This window comes from Eurytemora carolleeae, unplaced genomic scaffold, assembly GCF_000591075.1.
Source record: "Eurytemora carolleeae unplaced genomic scaffold, Eaff_2.0 scaffold222, whole genome shotgun sequence".
NCBI classification, from domain to species: Eukaryota; Metazoa; Arthropoda; class Copepoda; order Calanoida; family Temoridae; genus Eurytemora; species Eurytemora carolleeae.
The window spans coordinates 104,532-130,359 of record NW_019396176.1 but is presented as its reverse complement, the minus strand read 5'-3'; the positions used below and the strand labels follow the sequence as shown (position 1 = coordinate 130,359).

Here is a 25,828-nt window from a genome sequence, read left to right as displayed (position 1 = left end):
CATGATATATTACCAAACCTGGGAATCCAGCGAGAGAAACTAATAAATATTAATTTAAACCTGGGCAACGTCGGGAACTTGAGCTAGTATTTTTATATGGAAAAATGTTACCGAAATTGAAAGCCCAACAAAATTATGAAATATTGATTTTTGTTTAATTTTCATCAGATGATAATGTTATGTTTCAGTGCATGGAGAGTTGTACATAATCAGTTTATAGAGCAGTCAGGCTGTGATGTCTTTAGTATTGATAACTTAAAAGGTTAAAATGGCAAAACAGAATATTTTCAAAATCTTTATTAATGACAATGTTTCTCATAAAGTCGTAACTCGGTTACTTAATATAAGGTATTCAAATTTTTCTAAATTTATCGTTCAAAAGGAATTCAGTTTTTGCCACAAACATAAATTTGCTAATTCCTAAATTTTTACAACCTAATTTTATAAACCTTTGATATTTTAAACTTATATTACTTGATATACCAGCATTTACAATTTGAAATATCAAAGGTCTACGAAATCGGGTTGTAAAGATAAAGGGATTAGAAAATCAAAGTTTGTGGCAAAAACTCAACTTCTTTACTTAATAACCTAATTCTTTTATTGTAAACAAGTTGAATGCTATTTTAAATGTATCTAGTGAAATATAAGAACATTGTATGTCGCAAAAGAAAGGAGGTAAATATAAACAATAGCATTACGCAGTACAGTACAGTACAGTACAGTACAGTACAGTACAGTACAGTACAGTACAGTACAGTACAGTACAGTACAGTAGATTATACTACAGTAATGAGTTAATTTAAATTAAAATAATTATAAATTAATTTAAAATTCAACAAATCACAATAACATCAACAAATCAATAAAAATGAATTCTGGTAAATTAATGTTTGAGTCCAGGTGTGTAGTGAGGATAGTTCTAAGCCTGAAGATACAATGGATTTGATGGGGATGAGTTGGAACTCCCTGGAGAATCTTGAATTTCCTCTCACAAACCAAGAAAAACCTGACCGTGTTACACTAGAACAAGAAATGGGTAAATGTATTAGATTTATTTATATGATAATACAACCATGCTGTCAATTCACGCTATATCTACTTAATTTTATTTAAATAATTTTATTTATTTCAAAAAGTTTTTTATCGAATTATGCTAAGTTAATTTATGAGTGCTCTTTAAAGCATTTATTAATAAGAAATTTGCCATTTTTGCCACGGATGCATTTTTGTTAAGAGAGTAAATATTGTTTTCCACAAGATCAGGGGAGATCAGTTCTACACCACAAGACTCTCTATCATCTAGAATTTTATTTTTGAAGGGGCAAATTTCTTATCACTATATCATGATTAAAGAGCACTTCATGACTAGCTGAAGGGCCCGGCGCGGCCCGTGGAAAAAAATTGGAAAAAAAATTTCGAATTTTATTTTAGCCTTTAACATCCCCCGGCCACACATGAGTGTCCACAAAAAATTTCAGCTTTATCGATCCAGCCGTTTGGCCGGCTATACGCAACATATATACGAATGTCTTGTTTTATTATAAAGCTTGTTTTAACATGATCAAGGGAAATCAGTTCTACACAATAGAACCAATAACTGACAAAAATATTTATTTTTCTATTTTCTTAAAATTATTTTTATAATTTTTTAAATTAAAAAATATTTAGAGATGGACTTCAAGAGACGGGCTCCAAATTTTTCCAAAGCTCAAACGGAATTACTTTTAGGTAAGATAAAAACGGTCGCTAATTGTGTACAGTGTACACAATACAATAACAGTGTTTTTTGGTTCTAAAGGATTATTTATATTTTAGCAATAATTGAAAAGTTTGGTGGGAAGGATATTCTCACCTCAGGGATAAACTCAGCTGAGATGGTGGAGAAGAAGAAGGAGTAAGTTTTTAAGAAATATTATGTATACCCCATTTTCTAAAAATTCTTTATTTTGATGCAGTCTTCTTCGTATTTATCAATAAAATGGTTTCATTTTTGATTTCTACTAAGCTTGTAAACAGCATGGATACAAATAAACATAGTAACAAAGGGAAGCTGTCATTTAACAGCTTCTCTATCTTTACTTTCTAACTTATTATTTGTATTGTATTGTATATGCATTGATATAAACTCCAACTACTGTAGAATATCTTGTATTTAGTATTTACATCTAGAAAGTTCTATTTGTTGTTAAAATAGAATCATACGAGTTCCTAAATATATATGAGAAAATGTTAAAAATCTCTTTATTTGCAATAAATCTTATAAAAAATGAATATTGATTTTTAGAGGGAAGTATTTAAACACAACCTTCAATTGGCTTCTCCATAGATAAATAAATAAACATAGATAGCTCATGTACGCAAAATCACCAAGAATTGTACAGTCCGCGAACTCATACTTCTAGGGGTCAAAGTGTACTTCAATGATGAGCGGGGTGGTTTGGTGTTTTAATGGATTTCATATTTATTAAACCACTCAAGAGTGAATTTTATTTCACTGAGCAATATATCATATTGACGAGAACTGAAGAAGGACATGAGAAGGACTAAACTAACTTAAATTTCTCTCTACAGAACTCATGTACACTGCAAGTACTCAATGACATAAGAACAGCCAATGTTCACAACCGACCTAGTTAATCTATGTAATAGGAATATCTTTAAAACATCTCTGTACATTTATATCTTTAAAGATGAAAAATGTCGTCTTATGCGCAATTTATCTTTATCTATGGGCTTCTCTTAAACATCTGGGCTTTTTTGTGAAACTTAATTTCGTTACACACTTCCAGTAGATTGGATGTCTCTGTATTTTAAAATGTAAATTGATAATAAAGTAAACACTGTACTGTAAACTGTACTGTACTGTAAACTGTACATTACTGTAAACTGGACTGTACTGTAAACTGTACTGTACTGTAAACTGTACTGTACTGTAAACTGTACTGTGCTGTAAACTTACTGTACTGTAAACTGTACTGTACTGTAAACTGTACTGTACTGTAAACTGTACTGTACTGAAACTGTACTGTACTGTAAACTGTACTGTACTGTAAACTTTACGTAAAGCATAAATTCAAGCTTCAAGCTACTTCAAAATCTATTTTAAGCACTCCTCAATCCTCATTAAAGAATAATTTTTTTAATTTAGATTTGAAATCTATTTATTTTAGAGCATGGATTGCTGTGCATACTTATTTTATCGAGAAATCTGGTTGCAAAACTTTTACAGTTGATAATTTAAAAGGTTTATAACAGTTAAATACTTTATTGTTTTTAAAATACAGGACATGATTGATGACTAACGAAAATGAAAATGATGAAAATACTCCTATGCTTGTTTGATTTTATTTCGATTTCTTAATTGATGTAAAGCTCATATGTTATTGTTATTGTTATTGTTATTGTTATTGTTATTGTTATTGTTATTGTTATTGTTATCGTTATCGTTATCGTTATCGTTATCGTTATCGTTAACTTTATCATTATCATTATCATTATTCAAATGTTTCCATATTTTGTAATTATCATTAGTTAAACTGTCATAAAATTAGTAAAATACAAGAACTCCATCCAAAGAAAAAAGAAATCTGAGGTAAGTCCCAGATATAAAAATAGATAAATACCTAATTCTTCTTATTTAATCTAACTTGAACTTGAAATCAGGGTAATGCTTGGCAGGAAAATAATAACGTTTGGCTTAGCCATAACTTACAGCATAGATAATGTAGGCTTAGCCATAATTTAGAGCAAAGATAATGTTGTCTTTGTCATGACTTGAAACAATGATAAAGCTTGGCTTAGCCATGATTTGACACAAAGATAATGTTGGCTTAGATATGACTTGAAGTAAAGATAATGCTTGGCTTAGCCATGACTTGAAACAAGAATACTGATTAATGCGGTGCAAATAATTTTATTTTGTAAGTATCAGGGTTAATGTCTCCATGATCAGTGATCCGTGATCAATCACAATGGAAGACATTTTTACAAATTGATGTTCTAGGCTTCTAAAGAAGGGTTTGTAGGGTTATCTCATGCCTTTGATCCTCTCTCAATCCATGGATCTGATCATCCTCAACCTTATCCTCCAGACCGTCATCTCAAACCTCAGGTTAAATCATAGAAAGTAGTTCAGAGATCGGAACTTTTGTGTGGATATTTTTAATCTTGAAATCTTGATCTCGATATCAAATGTGGGTACTTTTAAATTTGAGGATAAATGTTTGATCGTTTAATTCTGACTTCAAATCATTTTTAATAAAAATTCATAATTATTTATTTCAAGCATTGCCTGAATGTTTCCTAATGAGATTTTAATTCTCTTTTTTTACCTTTAAGATGAATTTTTAAAAAAATTACTTTATGTCTTTGAATTAAAGAATTTATGATTAAAACAAATAATTTGATCATATTTCTTCTGAACCCACTTTTTTGATTTGTGATAACATCCTTCCATATCTAATTTATTAAATATAAATGAAGGATTTGGGTAGCAGTTGTGAAGGATGGGAAAAATTTGAAGAAGAAGAAGGTATTGAGGAACTAGAAATTGAAGAAGATGATGCTTTTGAAGATCTTCAAACTTTAGATCAATATTTGAAATATCCAAATCAGAACCAGATCAAACAGAACCAGATCAATCAGAAACACCTCAACCCGATCCAGATCAGTCAAAACCAAATTAACCATAATCAAATCAATCAGAACCAGCTCAACCAGAACCAGATAAACCATAACCAGATCAATCAGAACCAGATTAATCAGAACCAGATTAACCAGAACCAGATCAACCAGAACCAGATCAGCCAAAACCAGATCAGCTGCAACCAATACTACACCGAAGCTGAAGGTTTAAGATAAATTTTGATTTTTGACGATTTTCGAAAATTCATTTATTTGAAACCTTAACCGACTAAAAAGAAATTAATACAAATATGTTTACGAATATAATTTAAAATGTCGTCAACAATATTTTTAGAAATAGAGAGACGGAAGAGAGCTCCAAACTTCTCTGCAGCTCAATCTAAGTTGCTTCAAGGTGTTAAATAATTTAAACAATCGTGTTCTTTTTTTTAGAAATTGTGGTTTTTCGAAAAAAATAACTTTATCAAAGTACAAGGAAAACGATTTTTACAATTTAAGGATTAGAGAGTTTTAGTGGTATAAAATTTGTCTGTTTCTTACAGTTTGTTTTGTAGTTTACTCTTAGATCTGGAAGAAAAAAAAAACAATTTATAATAAAAAATTTTGGTTTTATTTACATTTTCAAACATTAATTTTATGTTCTTCACAGAGCTGATTGAGAACTTTGAGAGAAAAGACATAATTCATTCATCCAGTAATTCTTCAGCAGTTAAGGAAATGAAAAATGAGTAAGTAAAATATTTTTAAAGTATTTAATTGATTTTTTGAATCAAGGTTTTAACAACGCCATTGTGTGCTGGTCCGGACTCCGGATCAAAGTCCTAGATCAGCATTTATAAAAGTAAACTTTAGTTAAGAAAAGTCTGGACTAAAATGAAGTTAGTTTAATATATAAAAACTGATTATATAACCCATTTTAAAAATCAACAGCAGGGGTTCCTTCTCAAATCTGGATTCAAATGAAGTTAGGTTAAGATATGAAAACTGATAATTCAACAGTTAACCTAATTTAAAAATCTACAGCAGGGGTTCCTTCTCAAATCTGGATTAAAATGAAGTTAGGTTAAGATATGAAAACTGATTATTCAACAGTTAACCTAATTTAAAAATCTTCAGCAGGGGTTCCTTCTCAAATCTGGATTAAAATGAAGTTAGGTTAATATATAAAAACTGATTATTCAACAGTTAACCTAATTTAAAAATCTACAGCAGGGTTTCCTTCTTAAATCTTGAGTAAAAATAAATAAGTATTAGTTGAGTATTTGAAACTTTTTGCAATGTTTCCTTTAATTTTGTAAAAGTAACATACACAAGTTTCCAATTTAATTCGATCATTTACATTCTTTCTCACTTTTTAGTATTTTTATTATTGTTATTATTTTCATTTAAATATTTTATATACATATTCACAGTTTTGAATTTATAAGGTATTATTTTAGAGCATGGACAATTATACATGACCGGTTTAAAAAAGAATCTGGGTCTGATCTTTTCTCTGTTGAAAACTTGAGAGGTAAACCCTAAGCTTGGTTAAAATACCAGAATATTTTTTCATTTTGCAAAGTAATGTTTATCCCAATTACGGGGTTTATTATTGATTCTAAAAAAGCCTGACAAGCACTCCTTACCTTGTACTANGGGGGGGGGGGCAGTAAACATATTAACATAATAACATATTAACATTTGTCAAAACTAAAAATAAATATTTTTTAACTTTTTTCCGACGTACTCTTTGAACCGAATTTTTCCAGATTATCTTTTTAATTTATCATTTTAATTTTGATTTTAGGGAAATACAGAAACACTTGTTACTTGAAGAAGAAATCAGAGGTAATGGTTAAAATTTAATTTTTTTTATTACTCCTTTATTGTAAATTGCACTATGTACATATGTACAAAGAGTTTTGTTTACCCTATTGGCAACTTTATACAACACTTCTGTAATTTTGAGCATCAATAGATATTCACTGAGGTAATGTGAGGTCCCACACAAAACCGTGGCCCGATCGGTTCACTCGTTTTAACGTTTATTGGATACAAACAGACAAACAAACAGACAGACAAGCAAAATATATATAAAAGAAACGTGTTTGTAAAGAAATGTCTTTTTACAACATTTTAAGATTTTATTAAATTTTAATTTTTTGGACGTTTTGATAGTTTTCCTGTTTTCAGGTTTTAAAGGTTAAAAGTATAGCTGAGAGTGATATTGGTATAAAAGAAATTAAAGATATGGCACCACAAGCCACCCTTTCCGACACAGGTGGAGATATGGTGCCACAAGACATCCTTTCTGGCTCAGAAGATGGAGATACGGTGCTAGACTCTACCGTGTCTGACCCAGAAGATGGTAGGTTGGAGACGGAGTTAGACCCGAGTCTGCTGGAGAGTGAAGGTAGAGTGTCAACGTTGAATAATTATTATAATAGGTGATTGCTTTAAACGGAATCTTTTCAAAAACAAGGATTAATAAATAAGTTGAGAACACGCAGACATATATCTGAGTTCGATTTGATGAAGATTTTTCTTATTTAAAGCTCCTATATCGAAGAAATATCACCGATAACAAAATAAATGGGCCCTAGGCATTCATTTCTGCATTTCGTAATCTGATCTGATTTTAATTGATTTGATTTGATTTGATTATTTGATTTGATCTGATGTGATTTGATCTGATGTGATTTGATCTGATTTAATTTGATTTGATATGATATGATATGATATGATATGATTTGATTTGATTTGATTTGATTTGATTTGATTTGATTTGATTTGATTTGATTTGATTTGATTTGATTTGATTTGATTTGATTTGATTTGATTTGATCTGATTTAATTTGATTTGATATGATATGATATGATATGATATGATTTTGATTTGATTTGATTTGATTTGATTTGATTTGATTTGATTTGATTTGATTTGATTTGATTTGATTTGATTTGATTTGATTTGATTTGATTTGAATTGAATTGAATTGATTTGATTTGATTTGATTTGATTTGATTTGATTTGATTTGATTTGATTTGATCCCAGACATTAGACGAAATGAAGAACAGAAGAGAGCTCCAAACTTCTCTGAAGACCAGGCATTTGCACTTAAAGGTGAAACAATTTAAAAGATGAAAACTAAGAATAAGTTTTTTTTTTTTGACAATCTTAAACAAGTTCTATTAAAATTATTGTTTTCTTTACTTTATGCTAAAACGACATTATCTTGTTACAACACAAATAGTTTGTGTTTGATTTTGTTCTTGTCTTTTTGAGACAATAAAAAATATGCAGTCCCAAGCTATAAAATCCCCCCCCCCCTCCCTCTATCTACTATCACTCAGGTTTATCGAAATAAAGTTCAGCCAAAAAGTTACTTGGAACAACCAAATGTTAGAAAATTGTGGCTGCTGAACATTTATTTTTTGTCACTAATTAACGGAATCCGTTTTTTAACTTGCTAACTGCGGATTTAATATTCATCAATGATTTTAAAAATACAACTGGACCCATCTCTTAAAAATAGTTTTTTTTCTAGAAATAATAAAGAACTTTGATGGAAAACATATTATAAACTCTCCAAGTAATACTGAAAAAATGTTGGAACAGAAGAGAGAGTGAGTATTATTATTATTATTATTATTATTATTATTATTATTATTATTATTATTATTATTATTGTTGTTATTGTTATTGTTATTGTTATTGTTATTGTTATTGTTATGGTTATTTTTATTGTTATTGTTATTGTTATTGTTAGTTATTATTATTAATAGATACTAGTATTATTATTATTATTATTATTTTTACTAAATCATAAATGCCTTATTTACTTTTAGAGCTTGGAGATCAATTCATAAACTATTCAAAGAAGTAACTGGCTGCGATTATTTTAGTATTCATAATCTAAAAGGTTTGAGTGGCAAATATTCAAAACAAAACATAATTTATTATTACTTCATATATTCTCTTGTTGGAAAAAAGTGAATTTAAGTTTTAAATCTAAAATATGTTGCCACTTTTCCTAGTTAAATACAAGAACAGTACAAATAAAAAACGAAATAAAACTTTGAAGATTAACCCAGCGAAAACTAATTCTGAAGAGGAGGTAAAAGTTGTTTCATGAAATATATCATACATTTTTAGATTGAATATTATTTTTAATATCTCTTAATGATTTTCTTATAAATATATTATTTGTTTCATTTATTGTTTTCCTGTTTGATGTCAGACTGTTAGAATAAAAGAGAGTTTTCTAGCAGTTTATTACTTAAATCTTGAGCTAATGCAATTTTAACTTCTCCTGGTATGGATTTAATATTTAGGGATTTTATAATTTCAGATTGTGAACCCAGTATTGTTGACGCAGGTGCCTACTATAGAACTCATAAAACCAGCAGTATTAAAGCGGAGGAAGCCGACATTTAATCAGCTGATGAAGGACTTACTAAAACTGAAAGAAGGAGTTGAGAATAATCTTCTTCTTATTGAACAAATTACAGATCAAGAAGGTGTAAAGGAGCTAGCAGTAAACTCTGCTAAAGAGAATATTTCAATCCTAAACTCTATACTTGAAGATGGGAAAGAAATTGAAAATGATCCAGGAGGAGTCCATCAGGTTGATCAAGATCCTGATCATCCTCCGGAGATTCAAACTCCAGTATCCGGGCCATTGGAAAAGGGGAGAGATGTTAAGTTAGAGCGTTCAGAAGATGTTAAAGGTGGAATTCTAGATTTTCACGTATCTGAAGAAAATTGTAATAATTCAAAATCCATGCGTAAAAAGAACTTTCAGATAAACGGAAATATTAAAGGTAAAATTTTGAATTTCAATATTTGTAATGTTTTTAAGCAAGCTTCCAATTTTAATTTTACTATCTTTAAAAAAGTTGGGCATTAATGATGTTTCTTGCTTGTAGCAAATACTTTACAGATATTCCGGGGTGGAGGGGGGATTTTATTCAGAAATATTTTCCCATTATTTTTTTGTCTGTTTTTACTAGAATATTTAATAGGAATGTTGAAAACAGAAACAGAAGGCGTTCCAGTCAAGCAATTTAAACACAATAAGGAGCTGTTTTCTTGTGATAAATGTGAATATGTTACGTTAACCCAAATTGCTCTACTAAATCACATGAAGACTCGGCATGAGAGGGGTAGACCAACCTGTGTTCTGTGTGGACTCATGTTCAAGACTAAATTTGATCTTGCGCGTCACCGCAGACAGAAACACTGGAGTAAGTAGTACAGTACACTGCTCGTGTACAGTGTATGCTGTACAGCACCTGTATATTGTACATACATTCTTCTTACTGATACTCCGGATAAACATTTGAATTCAATAACTTTTAAATCGTCTTAAATCTGCGCGGCATTTTCTAGTAAACTTGATGATGGTCTTTTATGATTAAAACAAATAACCCTAAAACGCTTAAATTCAAGATTATATGAAATGGTCTTCCCTTTGTTTTATTCGCAAAAGAATTTTGTTTGGTTAAGTTAACAAAGCCAAAAGTATCCAAATACTCATTATTTTTTAGTGATACTAATTCGGTAGATATTAAAACAGTCTTTTTATTTCCATGTTTCTTGGGACACCCTGTAGCTCTAGATATTGCATTTCTATTTTTTTTTTACTTTTTTTCCATAAAGTTACATTAATTCAGTTGCTAGAAAAAAGTTAATTTTCTTTTTTAGGTTTTAAATACACAAAAATATTTTTTGTCTTTTTTCAAACAATTAAAAAATTAAATATTTAGATGTGGAGGCTAGAAGTAAAAAAGTGACCTCAGACGAGAAAACCGTTTTCTTGTGTGAACTTTGTGCTTTTACAACTGATGTTGAACTAACCTTGAAGAAACACAAGTGGAATAAACATCTACGAGTGCTGAGATGTGATCTCTGTAGTTTTAAATGTCATAAGTTTAAGTTTATGAACAATCACAAGGCTAAACAGCATGGAATCAGTTTTCCTTGTGATGAATGCAAGTATACCACGTTGAACAAGTACAGCTTGAAGCTGCACAAGGATAGAATGCACGGTGCTATTAGTTTCTTCTGTGACCAGTGTGAATACTCCTCAACCACCAAGCTGGATCTATTCAGGCACTATGGCAAGCAGCATCAAGGCAAAACATATCCATGTGATCAGTGTGATTTTGTCGGTAGTTACAACAGCTCTTTGTTTAGACACGTACAGGTCAACCATAAGGGTGTACGGTATTCATGTGAAGAATGTAATCTATTGTTTACTCTAAATAGTTCCTTGAAAAAGCACATTAAATCTGTACATTTAGGGATAAAGATTCCTTGTGATCAATGTGATATGACCTTTTCCGCTCGTGGAAACATGCTCCGACACAAGAGAAGTAAACATGGAGCTGATTAAATAAACAGAAATATATAATGTTGGTTCTCAGCTTCATCTTTATTTATAGAAAATTAGAAAATGTCTACTTGTATTAATAAATAAAGATATTTTAAATTAAATGTTATTATTACAAAATATTTTCGAAGCATTTAACAAGATGTTTAACTTTGCCAGTAGTTTTTCCTCTTTTTCTTTCTTTGTTTAGTTCAGTTTGATTATCTTCTGTAGTATTGTCTTCTTCTCTTAGAAGAGCGGACTTGTCTATCCCTACAATTAATAATAATTAAATAATTAAAAATAATTTGTCAAAATTGTTTCCTTCCTATTCAAATCATTTTTTGTCACTTTCATAATATATATATTGCTAACTGAACCGATCAGGCCCTATTTTTTGTGTCAACTCACATGACCCCAGGAAAGGTTTTTTAACGGTCCAACTTGTTAATTTTGAATGGAAAAAAGGTCCATCTTTAAAAGTTTTCAAAATCCAGTAATTTAAATAGATAAATANAAAATGGGGACTTGAAAAGCAACAGTTAAAAGCTAGAATTGTTTGTTTTTTAAAGGTGATAACTTTTGAAGACATTTTACTTGAAAACATGAATTTGATTTCAATTTTTTTCCGATCAAATGCCAATAATAAGGTGCAATTTCTAGTGATAAGGGATTTTCAACTTTTTGGCTCAAAAATTGAAAATCCATTTTTTAATATTGTGAAAAGAAAATATGAAAAAAGTAGAGGACAGATACAAATCTTTTAAGAAAAGGTTTTTAATAAATTTTCACAGGGCAGAAGGCATGAAAATTGATTTTAAAACTTACTAATTCACCTGTCCGTCTTATTGGTACAATACAGTTCTCCAATGTTTTAATCTCGTTGTTTCTGGTAAAAGGGGTAAATTCCTCTTTTACTTCCCTCTGTACAGGAAAAAAGTAATTAAAAAAATAATATTGATGATGAAAATTTATCTCAAGCGACATAATAGTGGTCGCCAGAATAGAGGAGAACGACAGATGAAACTTGAAATTAATTTTCAGCTTTAATCATATCAAAAGTATACTTGATAAAAAATCCAAAAACATTGTCACAGTCTATTTCACAAACAAAATTGACAAAAAAAAACCTTAAATCTTTGTTTTCATTAAGCGTACTGCATCCTCTGAGATAAATATCAACAGAACTAAGTCAGTTTGTTTATAATCCTCAATAATTGTAGATTAGTCTTTTCAATTAAGTTTTCATGGCCTGATTTTCAGAGGATATTGTTAGGTCAGAATTCACACTGTCTCTCAAACTTTCTAGAAAATAAATATTAATCATTTCATATATGCGAAGTAAATATTTCTGTTTGTTTGTTTGTATGTCTGATCATAACTCGGGAACCCCTTGACAAATTTGCTTTTCATTTGATGGTGGAACTTGGTGGAACCACAAGCATGTTCTTAGCCTGGTTCTTTGCAAGTTTTAAATTAAGAAGTTCGACTTTTGTAGAAAATTATTTAGTTTCCAGGAAAAGTTGGTTTCCCAATCTAAGTGAATATAAAGTAGTAATCTGTGTGTCTGTCCGTCTTTTTTGTCTTTCCCATTATAGCTCATGGACCTCATGACCAATTTGCCTCAAACTTAGATTGGGGAACTCTGTAGAACCGTAGAACCACATAAATGTTCTTAGCTTGGTTTAAAAAGGTCTGAGTTGAAAAGTTTGATTCTAACTAAAGTAGTAATCTCTGTGTTTGTCTATTTGTTAGATCAAATAGTCTAAATTTGAAATATTAATGTTGAACTCCTGGTTTCCGTCTAGTATGTACACGGATAAATTGATAATCTACTTACACAGCGGTGTTTTCAGTGTGAATATACAATTTAACATGAACCACATAATTTTAAATTACCTGTATATACCTCACTCCCCTGGCTGTCCAGGGTAAAGGTGCGTGATGCTCTTCGTTCAAGGATTAAACCTATTAAAGGGAGTGTTCTTGAACATGAAGATCAAAAATTAAACCTATTAAAGAGAGTGTTCTTGAACATGAAGGTCAAGGATTAAACCTATTAAAGGGAGTGTTCTTGAACATGAAGGTCAAGGATTAAACCTATTAAAAATAGTGTTTTTGAACATGAAGGTCAAGGATAAACCTAGTAAATGGAGTGTTTTTGAACATGAAGGTAAGGATTAAACCTATTTAAGGAAGTGTTCTTGAACATGAAGGACAAAGATTAAACCTATAAAAGGGAGTGTTCTTGAACATGAAGGTAAGGATTAAACCTATTAAAGGAAGTGTTCTTGAACATGAAGGTCAAGGATTAAATCTATTAAAGGGAATGTTCTTGAACATGAAGGTAAGGATTAAACCTATTAAAGGAAGTGTTCTTGAACATGAAGGTCAAGGATTAAACCTATTAAAGGAAGTGTTCTTGAACATGAAGGTCAAGGGTTAAACCTATTAAAGGAAGTGTTCTTGAACATGAAGGTCAAGGATTAAACCTATTTAAGGAAGTGTTCTTGAACATTAAGGTAAGGATTAAACCTATTAAAGGAAGTGTTCTTGAACATGAAGGTTAAGGATTAAACCTATTAAAGGAAGTGTTCTTGAACATGAAGGTCAAGGATTAAACCTATTAAAAATAGTGTTTTTGAACATGAAGGTCAAGGATAAACCTAGTAAAGGGAGTGTTCTTGAACATGAAGGTCAAGGATTAAACCTATTTAAGGAAGTGTTCTTGAACATGAAGGTCAAAGATTAAACCTATAAAAGGGAGTGTTCTTGAATATGAAGGTCAAGGATAAACCTATTAAAGGGAGTGTTCTTGAATATGAAGGTCAAGGATAAACCTATTAAAGGGAGTGTTCTTGAATATGAAGGTCAAGGATAAACCTATTAAAGGGAGTTTTCTTGAACATGAAGGTCAAAGATTAAACTTATTAAAGGGAGTGTTCTTTGTGGTTTTTCTACAAGGAAAACAAACAGGAATTATGAGAAATAAAGACTTTTAACCTAAAAAAAAGGACAGTTTTGTTCACATTAATTATAAGATAGGTTTCAAAGGTACTGTTGAGAATCGAGTATTTCCATCTTTGTATGGATGCAGTCACTTGAAATAATGATTACAGACCCTTGAAGTAAGCTTTGTTTGGCGGTTTTTAACGATATTAAGTAGTTTTCAGTTTTTAATTTCTAAGAAAAGGATTTCCAACCACCAGTCACCAACTCATTGAATTTTATTTTTAATTCCATTGAAGAATGATTAATCATTACAAAAGAAATTTTTAAAAAATTGATGCTAAAATAATATTTGTACTTGAAACTCTTTTCATCGCTCGTATAGCCTGCCCACATCGTTGCCAGCGCATCCTATGAAAAAAAAACCTATTTTGAATTCTCCAATCAATATTCTTTAAGTTTTATTAAGATGATTCGAGTTCTTTATTAAAGGGACTGTCTGTCGTTTTCATCTCAAACGATTGTCCAATTTCCGAATCACAACGGTGCCTTGCAGTGTTTTATTTTGAACATCTCCTTCATATTTTTAAAGAAGCAGAAATGCGCAGGTTACTTTAAGGAGAACACACTAATGAAAATAATCGATTTTTAAAGAGATGATGATAGATTTCTTCTGTTTTCTTCTTCAGATAAAACTTTTAAGGGTGCCGTTGTGAATGGTATACGCCAATCTTTAAATTTCTTTTACAATTCCTTTATTAGAAAATAATTCAGAAATATGAGATGGGACATATAGGCTGAGAGGGACTTTAAATTATGCAGTTAGAGCGTCCCCTATATATATAGTAAACGTCGAGCCTCTGCTATATACAGAAAAGTTTCCTTAAAACTCTTGGTTTTTAATTTTTCATGTAGTAAAGAATTTTTTGTATTTTTTCGCAAAAGTAGCATAAAAAGTTTATCAAAGATCAGAAGTACGTTCATTAATTTAATTTCTATAAATAGTGACTAATTATGACTAGAAATTTGGTTTATAAGACTTGATGCATTTTTTACGCAAAAAGGAAAACATTTACAGAAGAAATTCTGAAAGTAATTATATTTGATATTTTATAATCTTCATATTAATCTATACCTTTTATGACATTTCTATCAGATTAAGATAATCAAAAATTTAACATTTACAAATAATTTAAATCTAAAAAATTTCCCAAAATAGGAATTACTTAAATTAAAGATTAAAACAAAATAAACTATTCAGAAATGAATTTCCCAATAGTCTCTTTAAGGCGTCAGAAATGTTTTATTGTAAAACATAACTCTTATAAACCACTTTATGAGTTATAAATGATGACAATCATTAAACAACATTAATCTTAAGTAAAATTCTATTACCGCTATGCTGAAAAAATGATAAAAATTCTTTACTACATATAAAAACCAAGAGTTATAAGAAAGCTATTCTGTATTGCGGAAGCTCTTACTGCATGGCGGAGGCTTGGTTTGCCTAGCAAATCTATGAGGCTTGTGCCTGCAAGGCGAAGGCTCATGGCGTCGGGGGTTCCCTCACTCCTCCAAGCTTTAACGCCAAAATACGCACATAATACTCGAAAATCTTAGTATTTTCTGAAAGTAAAATGACTCATTATCTAGTTAAATCCCTGTTTCAATCATTATTAAAGATATCTCATATTTCTTTAAGGTAAACAACTATCAGGTCGTATAATATCCCATCACCTTGTGAATAAATGGTTGTTACGCACGCATAATAAAAACTAATCACTTTATTGTTTATTTGTTTCATTTTTGAAAGGAAATTAAATATACCTGGCTAAATATCGTTTAAGGTTTGCAGTTGAAATCACCGCTTCATTCATATTTTCTTGAAGGAGCCAGGGATGTTCAAGACACTAAAATCATGTCAAGAGACAGGAATGTTCAAGACCCAAAATTCGAGTCAAGATACAGGGATGTTCAAGACACTAAATTCATGTCAAGAGACAGGGATGTTCAAGACACTAAATTCATGTCAAGAGACAGGGATGTTCAAGACACTAAATTCGAGTCAAGATACAGGGATGTTCAACACACTAAATTCATGTCAAGAGACAGGGATGTTCAAGACACTAAATTCATGTCAAGAGACAGGGATGTTCAAGACACTAAATTTATGTCAAGAGACAGGGATGTTCAAGACACTAAATTCATGTCAAGAGACAGGGAGTTCAAGACACTGAATTCATGTCAAGAGGCAGGGATGTTCAAGACACTAAATTCATGTCAAGAAACAGGGAGTTCAAGACACTAAATTCATGTCAAGAGACAGGGATGTTCAAGACACTATCTAAATATCAAAATATTTTAGTCTGGTTGTTTTTCTTTTATTCTGCCGTTCTTGTTGCACAACAGTGTTTATAGAAAAATGGCTAATAAGGAAGGATAGAAAAATAATCATACATTAGAGTAATGTAAACATGACCGGAAACATTTCATATATAATTCGGTAATGGCTAAAAAACGATCATGTTCAGATAAAATGAAATTTTTTTAATCGTTACGCGCATATTGATAGACCCGAAGTAAAATTCAATCAAATCAAATCACTAAAGTGTTTGCAATAAATTTGCATGTTTGAGAATTAAAAAAATCTTAAGAAGGACTTGGTTGGAGAAAGTATTTAGTTTTTACATAACAACGTTTCTAATGCTTTTTCTAGACAATTATGTGGTCAGCCTTTTTTACCTGGCTTGCACTTAACCTATGCCGCCTGTTTTTCACGAGCAATCTTCTGATGAAGTCCTAAAACTTTCAATTTTGTTCCACGGTACAGTGAGAGCCGTATAGCTTTAAAATTAATGTCGTATTTGTTCTTTCTTTTACTAAAGAAATGTCACTAAGAATTTTAAAATTTGCAATTTTTACAACTAATTTATCTCTTAACATGCCCAGGGCACTTTTTAGAAACACAAAATTAGAAAAGAAGAATTCCACTGTTTTCTGGTTCTCACTGTGGAAAAGAATATCTTTTAAAATCAATAAACTGTAAATTATTATGTTTAGGATAATGAGATTTCAGAATAAATATTTTTTTATTATTTGTTTTTAATTTTAGATTTTTAATAATATTCTTTAAATAGTTATATGATAGCAGATGCAAATATTTTTACATTTCTAAATTTCTTGGTCTTCATTTTCTTCTTGTTCGTACCTTTTCATATTTTGACTAATTTAAAAAAAAAACTAAAATTTTTGGGACATCCTAGCAGTTTGCCAAGGTGCTAACTTAAAACTAGGTGAGAGGCATGCTTTTCTATTTTCCTGTTTTTTTTACACACATTAGATCAGTCAGGAACTTCAGGAACTAAATTCAAACTGATTCAGCACTCAATCATATTCCTGGTGTATTTTCTATTCAAGGTAAATTGGAGGGGAGGGGGGGGGGAGTCTCCTAGCCCCATCTCCAAGGATGCCTCCATTCTCTAATGGAATAAAGGTTGATAGTGTAAAGCTTATCATTGGAGAGTTTCCTTCCATTTTTCTTGTTTTTTCTTGTTTTTTCTTCTTGTTTCTTTCTTAGAATAGCTCTTTCCTGAATGAAGCATTTTCTACGTTTTGAGGCCTCTCCAAGTAGTCTTGTGACAATGAGTTCAGGAGTAGGAAGGAAGGAAATAAAGAAGTTTGGAGGAGGAAGGGAATGAGGGATTTCTAGAATATCCCTGCTTTCCCCTTTTTATAAAGTTGTTCCCAATTAAGTGGAATTAAGGAAACCCCTAACTGTACCATGCTTATGCAAAATGGGGAGTTGAAAGCCTTAAAGCCCCATCAGGTGGAATTTTCCACAGTAGTCCAGTCCTCCCAGCTGGCCAAGAAAAAAACAGGTATTATTGCGCATGGCTTGTATACCATATGGGTTATACTACTTCTGTTCTCCTTCTTTTAACTGAGATGTTGCGCCAGAGAAAAACTGAAGATGGAGTTCTTGTTTACTATTTAAATCCTATTTTCCGCTACTTCCCTGTAGGATAAGTCATCAGCAACTCTATGCAGTGCTCCTCCGAACTGTGAAGCCGGGAGCTGCCACAAGAGGTCCGCTCCCTGTCGCAAGCAGAAAGCAACTGCATTTTTGGATTTATTTAAGAGGAAATCAGTTTTAAAAAATCTTCGCTAAAAAAATTCTTTTTTTTCCAAATTATATTTGCACCAACCTTGGCGTCTGCTGAGATAATGTTAAACTCTCTCACATTGAAATCATAGTCAACACTGAATATTTTTATAGCACTATTATTTTGTTTCGCAGTTTTTTGGTTAGAAAGAAATAAAAAAAAATATTTTTGAAAAACTAAACCATATTTGTAACCTTTCTGACCTTGAATGATAAAGTGCACAGTAATTTTATAAATAGCTATAATGGGACTGGTAACCAAATACATCCATGAACTACTCACGTCGTAGAATCAATTGTTTTTTATGTCTCGAATTTATTCTAAATAACGCCTTTTTATTTTTAATTCTTTTGTAAAACATTCTTATACAGGGTTACCCACAAAGGATGAGACTTCAGAGATGATGGTACAAACTTTTCGCAATCTGTTTTCTCATATTTATGACTCCCTGCAACTGTAAACTTTTCCTTTCTTTGCTAAATCATAAAAAAGATAAAAATAGACTTTCTTCAAGGTAGACGACTTAATTCAACCTTGGGCTCGTCATATTTACAGAGTTATATGTCGTCTTTACAGTCTCATCCTTTGTGGGTAACCTTGTATGTAGTTTTATGACCTTGAAATATGCTTAAAAGTCTCTGCATCACTTTCTCCCATAAATGGAGAAAATCCAGACAGTAAAATATAAGTGATTACTCCGATAGCCCACATATCTAAACATATAGTAAGATAAAGGTCATTACTCCGATAGCCCACATATCTAAACATATAGTAAAATATAAGTGATTACTCCGATAGCCCACATATCTAAACATATATTGTAAAATATAAGTGACTACTCTGATAGAGCACACATCTAAATATATAGTAAAATATAGGTGATTACTGTGATAGCCCACATATCTAAATATATAGTAAAATATAGGTGATTACTCTGATAGCCCACATATCTAAATATATAGTAAAATATAGGTGATTACTCTGAAAGCCCACATATCTAAACATAAAGTAAAATATAGGTGATAATGATTCAGTAGCCCACATATCTAAACATACAATAGGATACAGAGGATAAAAATTGCATGGTTTTATATAAAATATTAAAATCTAAACACAATTCTTTTTATCTTTGGTAATTTTGAAAGCAAAAAAATCGCAGACCACATTTGGACCTGCGGTAAGACCAAGTCCATTTTGTGACTTTTGTTTTATAAAAATATTTTTAAACTAAGGTTGCCAAATGAATACCGGAAACTATATTTTAGACCAAAGACGACTTTCAAATTTTCAACCATTTGTTATATTATTCCAGTTTATGAAGAACAGAGCTGTTTATAAACTGTTTATTTTTAATAATGTTAATAACCTGTTGCAGAAGATACAAAATCATAAGCAATAATCTCAGGAGCAACAAATTCAGGGGTTCCACACATCACTTGGATCTGTAGCAAAAGGGAAATAAAAGTCGTCTTTATTTTAAATATATTTAGATTCAAAGAGTGAAATTTCCGATTCACATGTTTATCATTTTAAAAACTGATTATTTCCCATTGTGGTTTCTAGCTGCAGAAGTGACTCGGACATTTCTTGGTTATGAGAAACAATAGAAAAATTATCAGAACTAAACTCTTTCCGAGCCAAAACATGAAGTTGAAAATCTGGCATTGCTATGGTTGCATGAAGGGCAACTTGAAACTACGCTAACAGTCCCTTTAAGTCTTGTATTTAGACTTTAGAAATATAGTTAGGGATTTTTAATTATAACATAACAACTCTGTAAATGAGCCCAGAGAGATGAGATTTTAAAAGCTTAAACCCTACTAAAACCCAAAACTCGGGCTTAGATAGAACCCAAGTCAGGATTGGTTCAGATTCGACCAATGAGAGACTGTTTTGCAAGCTTTCTCTCTGTAGCAGACAGAATGCCGTCAGATCAGCTGTGAAAAGGAGATGTAAATTTCGAAAATTCAAACTTTCTGTTGAAACATTATTTTCATGGTATGTTTATTTTGTATGATTAATAAAATTTGACACCTCAAATAATTCCCGAGATTTCAAATGTACAAATATAAAAGATTAAAAAATAAATTTACGGGCATCAGCTGCTGAAGACTCGAGTCTTATAGAGAGAAACCCCAAGAGGGTTGGTTCTTACTAAACTCAAGGCCATCCAAAACCCGGGTCTTTACTTGAGCTTTACTTGGGTCTAAGCAGACGCAAAGCTTTTAAAATCTCCTTTCTGAATTCAAAATTTTATGTTTTGAATCTTAGGATCAGATATTGATCTCTATCTGATGCAGATCATTAATTTAATTCTATTTAATCAATGTCCCATGGTGGTCATTTTCTATAATGGATCAAGAATTGATCTTCAAATTGATAATGCCTGCATCAAGATTAAGGATCAAGATTAAGGATCAAGAATAAAGATCAAGATTAAGCATCAGGATTAAAGATCAATATTAAGGATACTCTTTAACAAAGTACTGAATATTCAAGGACAAACTGCCTTACTTTTTAAATTTTTAAGCTTAAAAAATTTGTAATTCATTTGAAAACTATTTACTTTTTCTCCTGGTGAAGTTTGTAGAGCAGTTCCAAAATCCACTATTTTTATTGAACAACCTTCCTTAGCAGCACATACTATATTCTCAGGCTAAGTATATTTTTATTGAACAACCTTCCTTAGCAGCACATACTATATTCTCAGGCTAAGTATATTTTTGAACAACCTTCCTTAGCAGCACATACTATATTCTCAGGCTAAGTATATTTTTAGTGAACAACCTTCCTTAGCAGCACATACCATATTCTCAGGCTAAGTATATTTATAAAATTAATTAATCATTTTTCATCTTTATAAAATTTTCGTATTATGGCTTAACAAATTATCAAATATTTGGAATTAAAAGAGTTCATTAAAGATTGATAGGACTTATTAGCTATATAAATATTATTATATAGAACAATCTTCCCTCATTATTTAACAACACTTTTAAAAACTCGGAAATTTTGTGATTGGCATTCTGAATACAGGCTCATTAAAATATCTTCCCTCATGTGCACTTCCTAAGTTATGGAATAACCTGCCACTTGATTTAAAACCTCGTCAGGCATATTTTAAAAAGTTTATAAGAAATGTTATTTGACGCCTACATCTCAAAGTGCAATAAAACCTCTTGTTGTTCTTGCAAAAAAATAATACAAATATTGGTAGGTTATTGATACATTCTTTATCTTACTCTGTTATACGTACTAAACTTTAAAACTGAAAAAATCAATTATTTTGTTATGCTGCACCTCGGTCTCTCTAAATTTAACTAGTAAACCCTGACTTATTATAAATTTTCAAAACCTAGTAATATTCATCATATTGTAAACGTTTTAATATAAATTAGGTGGGGATAATACCCAGCACAGATAATCTCCACGCCACCTAATTACATATAGCAAACAATATAAGAATAGTTGCAGATTTTTGCCTGTTACATTATAACTTGTATGTGTATGTTTAGCCATAAACTATAATATTTTATCTTATCTCAGATCGGTAATATCAAAATATAAACTTTTATCTTTACATCAATTGCAAGTGGATTTTACTTGCGAGCCATGTAAATCCGCGCAATCCCGCGCAACGAAATTTCACATGGAAACCATATTTATAAAAGTGGAATAATTATCTTTCTTTTCATTACAAAGTTTATTGTTTAACTTTATTGTAAAGTTTATTGTAAATTTTATTGTAAAGTTTATTGTAAAGTTTATTGTAAATTTTATTGTAAAGTTTATTGTAAAGTTTATTGTAAAGTTTATTGTAAAGTTTATTGTACAGTTTATTGGAAAGTTTATTGTAAAGTTTATTGTATTTTTAACCTTTAAATCCAGGTGTAAGATATTCCTTGAATGAAGATATTCTGCACCCCGGCAAATTTGTCTGGAAACAAAATATGTTTTATTTCTTGCAAAAAAAACTTTTTTTTCTATAGAAATGTTCTCTTAGTAAATTTTTTTAATTTTGCCTGTCGTTTTAGGAAAAACTAATTTTTGAACCAGGCTATTATTTTTTTCTTCTTGAGATAACCAATTGCTTGAAGCAAGACAATTTGAATTTGCAGTTTAAGAAAAGAAATTTTTAAGTTCCTTAACTTTTTTTAATAAATTAATGATAAATTAAACAAGTATTTAAACATTGTAATCTTTATTCATATAGTCGAAAAATCCCAAGCACAGAAAGTATTGACCTGAGAAAAAGGCAGCAATCTGTTTCTGTGAGATGGAATGAATCTGAAGCTACTCTCTCAAACAGTTCTCTTCCTTCCAGGTACTCAAGGACTACAGGACCAAAGATATATTCAAGATATAGAGAACGACATCTTTTTATTCCTGCCAAGCTTTTAAACAGAATTAAATATAGAATTAAAGACATTTTTTCAATAAACAGCGTATTTTAAACTTTTTATTTGAAAAAATCTTTTTAGAGATAAAAACATAAATAGAATAGTCGTCTTTATTGTATTGATATAAACGCCGACTGTATTGAAAAAGATAATATTGATCTTTCCTATAATAATCTCTGCTAATCCTTCAAATGAATCCACGTACCGGATAATATGAGGGTTGCTCAGCTGACTGAACAGTTATAAAAAAAATAATTTCAAAAAGTTATTTTTTGGATTTTATTTAATTATATCAGTAAACACTAAACAGGTCTTAAAAGTAATGTTATTTCACCGTTCAAATATTCACTTGCTGTCTTAATTGTTGAATTAACGTCTTGTTCTTATGTGATTAATACTTAACATTTGCAATCTTTTAAAAATCTCATTTCCTTTGCAATTTTGGTCACTCCCCCCCCTGCATTCATAAAAAAATAATCGCCCTTGGACATAAAAGATTGAAGTCAACAAGCGTTTTTTTTTTTTTTTGAGATGATAGTCTTTGTATTATACAGTGTGTCCCAATAAATATGGTAATTTAATGGTAGTATTTAAATCAGATTCAGTTATTTAAAATTATTAAGAAAAAAGTGTGTGTGAAAATAAGATTGAGGGCTTCTCGGCATTCCAAAATGTTTTCGACCATTCTCTAAAGTAAGAAATTTAAAAAATCGCTTATTTGGCAGCATAAGTTGGATGCGATTTTGTTGTCGCTTATCGGCAACATTTGCTGTTAAATGAGCGATTGTTTTGATTTCGTAAATTAGAGTCCATATTTTTATATTTATTTCAAAAGTTTAAATATTTGATCGATTAAACTTTAAGAAGACCTGAGAATATTAATCTCCTTCTCTGTACTGGTCCTGGAAAGAATAAAACTATAAAGATTTGAAACAAGAGCGCCAAGAATGCCCCTGTCGTTATGGATGTACAATAAATTGGTTCCACACAAATTTTAGAAGTTTTACAAAGTTAAAAATTGTTTATTTTTAAAAATATGCTTTCCCTGAAATTTGCCAAATTTAGACCCTGAGTGACAATAAATGGAAAAAAACGTAACAAAAACGAACTTGTTAAAACGAAGATGTTAAAACGAACATGTTAAAATGAACATGTTAAAACGCACATGTTAAAACGAACATGTTAAAACGAACATGTTAAAACGAACATGTTAAAACGAACATGATAAAACGAACATGTTAAAATGAACATGTTAAAACGAACATATTAAAACGAACATGTTAAAACGAACATGTTAAAATGAACATGTTAAAACGAACATGTTAAAATGAACATGTTAAAACGAACATGTTAAAACGAACATGTTAAAACGAACATGTTAAAACGAACATGTTAAAACGAACATGTTAAAACGAACATGTTAAAACGAACCTGTTAAAACGAACATGTTAAAACAAACATGTTAAAACGAACATGTTAAAACAAACATGTTAAAACGAACATGTTAAAACGAACATGTTAAAACGAACATGTTAAAACGAACACGTTAGGAACATGTTCAAACGAACATGTTAAAACGATTTTTTGGTTCATTTTTAGTTTATTTTCTCTGCGGTTAAAAATATTGAAAAGTTTAATAAAAGCAAAGTTTATCAAAATACAGTTTTTAAATGTTGAAAGTTTTATTAAAAGTTTTAAAAAAAACGATTAACAACCCTAGCATGTAGTCAAATGATTATATTAAAAACGATCATGTATTTGTATAAGAACAATGTTCAACCTGATTTTTTGGTTCCGTACTCTTACAAACTTTGCAGCGTAATCTTTCCCATTGTTTCCTAAATATCCAAAAATCGTTCTCTAGGAAATTACCAGTCGATCAATGGTACATGATTTAACCCTGTTTATTTAATATTTTCTTTCTTTTACGAACATCCCCTGACAGTCCAGTTTTATGTTATACAGAGCTAGTTGAACTTGAAATTTCACGTATTTTAAATGCGTGAGAGGCATAGGACCCATAAAACTGTACACTATGAAGACGACTATAAGATTTAAGTTATGATTAAAATAGTCCAATGAACATGAAAAACAGCAATGGTGCAGTGTAAACAGACCTATTTCACCTAAAAAGTTGATTTTTAAGCCACTATTAAAACTTAAAAACTCGTATTTGCTTGAAAACAGCAACAAATACACATAATATTACTTAAATATTCTAGTATAAACCAAATAGTTTATCAAGTAAAATAGGTGGCAACAGAGAAATGGATCAATTATACACGACGTCACAAGTGTCAAATATAACAAGAAAAACGAAATTTTCTCATACTAGTTGACTCTTCACATGTTTTCCAAGATTAAATAAAAAAGTGTAAAAACAGAAAATAAAGAACAACATATAATTGCACTTATTTTACTGTAAGATTAGCACTTTATTCTAAAATTATCACTATTATTAATAATTTTGTCGGACACAAAAACTAAGTTGACACTTGGACTAGAAACTATTTGGTATAAACTATGTTATATGTAGAGCAATATCTTGGTTTGTTTTCTTAACTTGAAAAAGTTAAGAAAATTTCAAATTTTCAAATGGGTAATTCTTGATATTTAATTTTATTATCACTGAAATCTTTACCCCGTGGATCAGACAAGATAAAAGACAAAAAACGTACGAATTATTGAGATACTTGAAATCCTTGAAACGATATTGGTGTAAAAGTAAATAATTTAAAATGTTTATAAATAAACCTGTAACCCTGCTGACAACACCAAATTTTCCTCTTCCTACCTCCTCCCTTTTAGATAAAGATATAATTAATAGAAGATCTGAACACTCGACACTATAAAGATATAATTAATAGAAGATCTGAACACTCGACTCTATAAAGATATAATTAATAGAAGATCTGAACACTCGACTCTATAAAGATATAATTAATAGAAGATCTGAACACTCGACTCTATAAAGATAATAGAAGATCTGAACACTCGACTCTATAAAGATATAATTAATAGAAGATCTGAACACTCGACTCTAATCTCTTTATCTTTTGAACCCTATATCGCAGACCTGATATTTAAAACTATGTGTTCTGTTAGACCAAATAGTCTATGTATAAATATCAGATAAGTAATTGAATAGAAGGTAATAAGTTCAGCAACCTGGCTCAAATTTGAACAATTCAAAATAGGATTTAGGATTAAAAATAAGGTAAACGATACTGCGTAGAAGTTATTGGGTTAATTACCTTTTCTTGTAGAACAAGTCAAATATACTCGCATCCTTCATTTTTCTTTAAAACATGT

At 30.4% G+C, this 25,828-nt stretch overlaps 2 protein-coding genes across 6 annotated transcripts in view; one reads left to right on the top strand and one right to left on the bottom strand.

The window, feature by feature from the left end:
* Positions 1–11,129, top strand: part of LOC111697238 (uncharacterized) — a 15,980-nt gene extending 4,851 nt beyond the window's left edge. For both annotated transcript variants that reach the window (XM_023467158.1, XM_023467159.1), the window contains 21 exons: positions 189–262; positions 641–678; positions 904–1,039; positions 1,672–1,731; positions 1,819–1,897; positions 3,174–3,247; positions 3,555–3,595; positions 4,007–4,114; positions 4,486–4,852; positions 4,982–5,041; positions 5,297–5,375; positions 6,087–6,160; positions 6,437–6,477; positions 6,823–7,042; positions 7,686–7,754; positions 8,179–8,257; positions 8,480–8,553; positions 8,669–8,748; positions 8,983–9,454; positions 9,656–9,877; positions 10,400–11,129. In XM_023467158.1, coding sequence (XP_023322926.1) covers positions 189–262; positions 641–678; positions 904–1,039; positions 1,672–1,731; positions 1,819–1,897; positions 3,174–3,247; positions 3,555–3,595; positions 4,007–4,114; positions 4,486–4,852; positions 4,982–5,041; positions 5,297–5,375; positions 6,087–6,160; positions 6,437–6,477; positions 6,823–7,042; positions 7,686–7,754; positions 8,179–8,257; positions 8,480–8,553; positions 8,669–8,748; positions 8,983–9,454; positions 9,656–9,877; positions 10,400–11,028 — 3,076 coding nt within the window. In that variant the 3' untranslated portion in view covers positions 11,029–11,129. The remainder of the gene's footprint in view (positions 1–188; positions 263–640; positions 679–903; positions 1,040–1,671; positions 1,732–1,818; positions 1,898–3,173; positions 3,248–3,554; positions 3,596–4,006; positions 4,115–4,485; positions 4,853–4,981; positions 5,042–5,296; positions 5,376–6,086; positions 6,161–6,436; positions 6,478–6,822; positions 7,043–7,685; positions 7,755–8,178; positions 8,258–8,479; positions 8,554–8,668; positions 8,749–8,982; positions 9,455–9,655; positions 9,878–10,399) is intronic.
* LOC111697244 (myosin light chain kinase, smooth muscle) lies at positions 11,082–25,828 on the bottom strand. Of its 4 annotated transcripts, none has more exons than XM_023467167.1 (18): positions 25,771–25,828; positions 25,271–25,317; positions 24,297–24,354; positions 23,386–23,418; positions 22,681–22,748; positions 22,361–22,451; positions 21,993–22,053; positions 20,683–20,772; positions 19,483–19,558; positions 18,733–18,829; positions 18,159–18,213; positions 16,696–16,752; positions 15,781–15,863; positions 14,312–14,364; positions 12,904–12,972; positions 12,257–12,309; positions 11,841–11,928; positions 11,082–11,277 (listed from the first exon to the last, which is right to left on the bottom strand). In XM_023467167.1, exons 1-18 carry the CDS (start codon positions 25,809–25,811, stop codon positions 11,138–11,140), a joined length of 1,260 nt encoding a protein of 419 aa, XP_023322935.1. In that variant the 5' UTR covers positions 25,812–25,828; the 3' UTR covers positions 11,082–11,137. The 4 variants fall into 4 exon arrangements, with proteins under 4 accessions (XP_023322935.1, XP_023322936.1, XP_023322937.1 ...); XM_023467168.1 differs by having other exon boundaries at positions 20,683–20,745; XM_023467170.1 differs by having other exon boundaries at positions 11,189–11,277; positions 11,833–11,928.